Source organism: Meriones unguiculatus, chromosome 7 (assembly GCF_030254825.1).
Source record: "Meriones unguiculatus strain TT.TT164.6M chromosome 7, Bangor_MerUng_6.1, whole genome shotgun sequence".
Lineage (NCBI taxonomy): Eukaryota > Metazoa > Chordata > Mammalia > Rodentia > Muridae > Meriones > Meriones unguiculatus.
The window spans coordinates 63,300,400-63,306,923 of NC_083355.1; the positions used below are offsets into that span (position 1 = coordinate 63,300,400).

The window sequence follows — 6,524 nt, forward strand, 5'->3', positions numbered from 1 at the left end:
TGAGGGATCAAAATTTTCAGCCTCCTTGTTTACATTTATTTTTTTCTTTAAAAAAATTATAGCCATCCTATTGTCAAGCTCTGTTATGAATAAATAGTGCATCATCAAAGCCTCTTTGCAATCAGAGATATACTTGTCTGCTTTTCCTCATTTGTATGTGAAGTCATAACTGAATGAGGTTTCTTTTTCTAAGATAAGTTGCAAAGTGAATTTAATGAAATTCTGACAACAAAGCTGCCTTTTATAAACTCCCACCCCTGCCCTAGCCACCATGATCAAAGCCAATGCCTCTAAATGATGACCTTTGAAAAACTGTCCCAGAAATAAAGCCAGGTGCCTCAGTCAGTGGTTGGCAAAGGCACGGAAACCACATCCAGGGTTGGCAAAGAAAATACTCCTCTTGGACAAATCTCAGCTTTGTTTTTATAAACCCAATGACCATTCCCCAACCCCCCTCTATTTGTACTGTATTACTTATTTATTTATTTTTAGAAACATAACTATGCCCCGATTCACATTCCACTTCAGGTAAACCGGTTTGTTTGGGTAAAGCAATGTATTAGACAGGCCCAGTCCTACCAAATTTCGAATTCCACTCTTCCCATTTTTTCTCATGAATAATGCAGTGTCTGTTGCACACACTCCTAGGGAGTCTGTGGTCACTGGTTTTCATCTGACTGCCGTCATGGACAGTACATGTGATTTGCTCCCTTCTGGCAGCACTTAGTTTGGGAAACAGAAGCACCCACGTGTAAGCAATTGGTAAGAACCAGCAACAAGCCACTAAGTGTAAATGTTTTACTTTTAATGCGGTGTCCAGTTTTTCATTCTGTACTGTCTGGGAGAAACAGCTCCTGTGAGTTTAGTTCCAAATTTGCCTCCTCTTGGTGGGGATGTGAGAGGGAGCCTGAGGAAGATCAGCAAGCAGCAAGGTTCCTGAGTGAGCGCTGGACTGCAGCAGGCCAGTCTTCTGGGCGCTGGGCACGCTTCAGGCAAAGACTTGAAGGGATTTCATGGAAGGAAGCAGCATCCATGAAAAGGAGTATGGGTTGGATCTTTTGTCACAGAGCGACTGCAAGGCCAAAGAGACCCTAGCTCCAGAATACTGGGAAATTCCAGGGTCCCTTAAAAATCAACACCCATTCTTTCTCAAGCAGAAGTCTGCAGTTCCCAGATGAAGTCGGTGAGCTTTGGGGCTGCCTGCGGGCTTTGGTACCCCTGTCATAATGATTTTAACACTTGGACCAGAGAAGGGTCATGCCCCAAAGCCCTAGCATCCCTTAATATTCCACAGGAGAAAGCCTGAATGCCTTGCCACTGATCTCAGGCTTGATGACAGTCTCATCATTTGCGCAGCCAGCCACGCGTGGATTTAGAACTGGCATGCTGCCTGTTCAGGCCTTGGCGCTCTCCAGCTCCATCCCCCGCCCCGCCAACTCTCCAGGGTCCAAAGTACAGCCGGGAGCGCGGGCGCAGATGTTCCAAGCCGTGCAGCTTAATCTTTCCCTAGTGAACACCTACATGGATTTCCAATACCGCGCCTGGCAGGTTTCGGGTAGGGGGGAGTGCCAGCCTCCCCCCTGAGCTCTCTGTCCCGCGTCCTGGTTTCTGCAGTCGATATTCCTGGGGGGAAGCGGAGGAGGCTCTGGGCTCTACAAGCTTTGTTAGAGAGTCTCAATGCAATGATTCACTCCGTTCTCCCTGAACACTCCCTGCCTCAGAGTGGAGGGAGACGGATGTTTTAACTCAGCATCCCCCCCCCCCCAATACACCCCTGTGGTCCTTCGTGCTCATAATGCCTTTGGCTTAGGTCTGGTTTCGACCACTCAGTGTTTTTGTGAGCACTTGTGCAGCGGGCAGCCCCAAAGGGAGTTGAACCTCGCAGGAAACGTCAGAGCGCCGCCAGACCTCACAAGCACTTTGCAGGGGCCATCTGGAGATCTCGACTTGGGGATCCGAAGGCCTAAAACCTCCAAGCGCAGGTTTGAAGAACTGGGCAAACAGGAAATAAGGTGGGTGTTTAGGGTCCCAGAGAGCTTCTGGGGACAGGAAGGGGTCTCCAACATCATCAAAAGGGAGCAGCAAGGGAAGAAAATGAAGACAGACTCCAGACATTTATGTCTGGCTTTGCTTAAGTCTTTACTTAGAGTAGGAGTGGGGTGGAATGGGACAGAGTCCACGTTCTTGGCTGGCACCTACCCTTTAGGAAGGTATGGAAACTCCTCAGGTCCGTCCTAGGAATGCCTGAAGATGCTGTGAAAGAAATCTGAAGCAGTCTTTGAGTTGAGCCTAGAGGGGACTGGGAAGGGGGGGGAAAACGGTGAGAGACGGGAATAAACCACCTATGTGCCCCCCCCTTTTTTTCGTAGCTGCTGACGCGATGGTGCTGCTTATTAATCATTCACCAGTCCAGAGCTGATCTACTTAATGACTGTGCGGCTCTGGGCTCTAGCCTCTTGGTCTCCCCTCTCTGCGCTCCAGCGTGCTCAGGACCCTCAGAGCGGCCAGAGGCAGTGCTCAAGCAGCCGCAGGGCGATGTGCCGGGCAGCCTCGGTGGCTGCCGCGCTCGCCGCAGCTGCTGCGCGCTGCCGGGAGGTGCCAGGCGGCGGGGAGCTGTGAGCTTGGAGCCTTGAGCCTAGGGAGGGTGCAGACAGCTAGCGCGCAAGGTGAGCGCCCCAGCCGGCAGCGGCGCAGGCCCCCTTCGCTGGGATGTTCCCCAATGGCACCGCCTCCTCTCCGTCCGCTTCTCCTAGCCCCAGTCCAGGCAGCTGCGGGGAAGGCGCCTGCAGCAGGGGCCCGGGGGCAGGCGCTGCGGACGGCATGGAGGAGCCTGGACGAAACGCTTCCCAGAACGGGACCTTAAGCGAGGGCCAGGGTAGCGCCATTCTCATCTCTTTCATCTACTCCGTGGTATGCTTGGTGGGACTGTGTGGGAACTCCATGGTCATCTACGTGATCCTGCGCTACGCCAAGATGAAGACAGCAACCAACATCTACATTCTAAACCTGGCCATCGCTGATGAGCTGCTCATGCTCAGCGTGCCCTTTCTGGTTACTTCCACGTTGTTGCGCCACTGGCCCTTCGGCGCGCTACTTTGCCGCCTGGTGCTCAGCGTGGACGCGGTCAACATGTTCACCAGCATCTACTGTCTGACTGTGCTGAGTGTGGACCGCTATGTGGCTGTGGTGCACCCTATCAAGGCAGCGCGCTACCGTCGGCCCACTGTGGCCAAGGTGGTGAACCTGGGTGTTTGGGTGCTGTCGCTACTGGTTATCTTGCCCATCGTGGTCTTCTCACGCACCGCGGCCAACAGCGATGGCACGGTGGCCTGCAACATGCTCATGCCCGAGCCCGCCCAGCGCTGGCTGGTGGGCTTCGTCTTATACACATTTCTCATGGGCTTCCTGCTGCCTGTCGGGGCCATCTGCCTGTGCTACGTGCTCATCATCGCCAAGATGCGCATGGTGGCCCTCAAGGCCGGCTGGCAGCAGCGCAAGCGCTCAGAGCGCAAGATCACTCTGATGGTGATGATGGTGGTGATGGTGTTTGTCATCTGCTGGATGCCTTTCTACGTGGTACAGCTGGTCAATGTGTTCGCTGAGCAGGACGACGCCACTGTGAGCCAGCTGTCTGTCATCCTCGGATACGCCAATAGCTGTGCCAACCCCATCCTCTACGGCTTCCTGTCGGACAACTTCAAGCGCTCCTTCCAGCGCATCCTGTGCCTCAGCTGGATGGACAACGCCACGGAGGAGCCAGTCGACTACTATGCCACTGCCCTGAAAAGTCGCGCCTACAGCGTGGAGGACTTCCAGCCCGAGAACCTGGAGTCTGGTGGCGTTTTCCGTAATGGCACCTGCGCTTCCAGGATCAGCACGCTTTGAGGCTGGTCACTGCCTGGAGAGGGAGAGTGGTCAGAAACCGGGAGGGGGAAGCGAGTGTGAGCGAACGATAACAGGGCACCAGGTGCGCTGGCAGTAGTGAGTAGCAGCGATGCACCGTGCCTGGTTAGCCAGACCCAGGAAAGCCAGGGGACTAAGGTAAAAGGGAGAGAGTTGCGGATACACTGGGAAGGCTCAAGGGCCATCTTCTCAGCCAGCCCTCTTCCCTGCACAGCGCTTGCTATTCCGAACAACTCTATTCTCCAAACCCGGTAACTTCGACCCTCCCTCCCTGTTCTGCTAGTACAAACCACAAACTTAACCGTCGCCGACTCAGTCTAACCCTTACCCTCTCAAGCCGTTATTTGCGTTTCTTTAAGCTGAGCCACTGTTACTGCCTCGTGTTTCATTTGGGCTGAGTCCCCCACGTTGCGCTCAGCCCTGGCCGGACTCTTCTCAGAGTGGCTATCAGACTGTCCCCAGTCACCGCTCTCCTTTTGCACAACCTTACTTTCGAGGAAGCCCAGCTTGAGGAGGACCGGAAACTGGTCTTTTCTACTCTTGGAAAAGGCACTTCTTTCGCTGGGCCCTTCCTCCGCCCCACCCTATCCAGAGCAGAGCTAGGTGCTTAAGAAAAGGTCCTGAGGCCAGACCTCCCCCTTTCCGCCAAGTGGTATAGTCGCACCCACATCCTTCTTTGGAGCAAAAAGAAAAAAAAAAAAAAAAAAAGGAGCTGAGAGCAAGCAGAAGCAGAAGGACAAGTTTTTAAGAGTCCTGGGTTGTGGATGTGGGCACCATAGCAACCACTTCGCCATAGGGATTGGGACCTGAGTACTGGGTTCCAAAGTTCCTGTGAGGGGCGCTCCTGGCTGGAGAATGACTTGGGCACCCTGGCGGGTGGACCCAAATTGCAGCTTCAATTCCTTTTAAATTCCTCCTTAGAATAACAAAAGATTCAGTTTCCTGCTTTAGTGTAAGTTGCAGGTCCAGCTCAGGCTGCTGTCACAAACTGCCAAGCCTTTGCCAAAGCTGGACCGGTTGTTGTAGCCTGTCTGGTCCCTGAAGTTTCCTGCCTTTCAAGAGGTGCCTAATAAGTAATTTCCTGATTTATTTATTTATTTGTGGTGTTGGTAAAACTGAGTTTCTGCTTTCTTTTTTTTCTACTTGCCTAACAGGGCTGTTCTTGGAAACCCTGAGGGCTTGGGGGGTGTGGACCGAGCAGGAGTGGAGAAAAGTTCCCTCCTCACCCCAAGACTCCCTCAGAAGTTTCCCTCTCTTGCATTCTATTAGCCTTTTCTCAATCCTTCCTGGTTTTGCTTGTGTCTAGTAAAGTTTGGAGATTTTTCTTTTATATACATTTTTATTGTAGTTTCTGTGTTATTAAAATAAATAAATCGCAATTTGGGTTAACTCCTGTCAGTGTAGAGTTAAAGTCCTGATGAATTCCTGGCATTCCAGGAAACATAGGGGAAAAATCACACTGTCTATAATGTTTGTGTGTCTATGATATGTGCTGCTATGCACAAGTCACATGCATACACACACACACACACACACACAGAGAAGACAGAGACATAAAGACAGAGAGAGAGAGATATTTGTAAATCTTGAGGAACCGTCACAAGTCCATGAAACAATTACAAGGACAGCCACAAAGTGACAGGTGTGACTCAAGCTGGGACATTTTCAATTTCGGGTACAAGTAGCATTGAAACTTGGATCTGAGAAATGTTAGCCAGAGCCGTGAATCACTGCTGAAGATATTACTGTTGTTTGTTTGTTTGTTTGTTTGTTTGTTTTTTAGGTCCCAGCAGAGGTGATTCTTTACCTATACTCAGTAAACATAGTAATTTCTGTTAAGGAATGGAAGGGAAATAATTCTGTCTGCATTTACAAACTACAGTAGAAATCTGAGCAGGGCAAGTACCAATAATTTCACTGTTTTATGTTTCCTGTATGCTTTGTTATGCTGGTCTGTACAGAGGAGGCACTGAAAGGATATCTTGGTGGTTAAGTAGTCCAGTGTTTATCAGTGGTCCTGGAGTAAAGAACCTGGGGATCTCAGGTTCCAACTGTCATGACATACAATGGTTGGATGCACTATTAAAAAGATGTTTTATGCACATTTGCTTCAAGAACATCATGCTTTTCTAAAAACAGTAACCAAGAGTTAAAGTGTCTCTTGTGTTTTGTTTCAAAAAATGAACAAATATGCTTTTGATCATAAGCCAGAAAGTTTAGATCTTTTCCTAAGAATATAATACATATACACACATATATATAATTACTCCTCTGTTAAATAGATTTTTCCAATCATTAGGAACAGTGAACTTTACAAACTGAAATCTCCGTCAATATCATCTCAACGAGATACAAATGTAGTGTTCTTAACTTGTAATAGTAACCGAATAAACAGATGTATTATGCTGTTGTAACTTGTCTGGCTTCCATTTGAATCTTACACTATCAAAAGGTTATTTGAACATAGGTACAATTGACACACTTATCTTTAATTTCAGACTAACTTTAAAAATTTCCAAGATTGGATTTATCTTTTGAATTATTTTCTTTAAAATAAGAGTCTGGCGTGTGTGTGTGTGTGTGTGTGTGTGTGTGTGTGTGTGTGTGTATGTGTGTGTTAG

The 6,524-nt window shown here is 49.4% G+C and overlaps 1 protein-coding gene across 1 annotated transcript; it reads left to right on the top strand.

Moving 5' to 3' along the window:
* Nucleotides 1–1,439: 1,439 nt before the first annotated feature.
* Sstr1 (somatostatin receptor 1) lies at nucleotides 1,440–6,317 on the top strand. The gene is made up of 2 exons (XM_021657374.2): nucleotides 1,440–2,012; nucleotides 2,370–6,317. The coding sequence occupies exon 2, from the start codon at nucleotides 2,710–2,712 to the stop codon at nucleotides 3,883–3,885; it is 1,176 nt and encodes a 391-aa protein (XP_021513049.1). The 5' UTR covers nucleotides 1,440–2,012; nucleotides 2,370–2,709; the 3' UTR covers nucleotides 3,886–6,317.
* The last annotated feature ends 207 nt before the right edge of the window (nucleotides 6,318–6,524 follow it).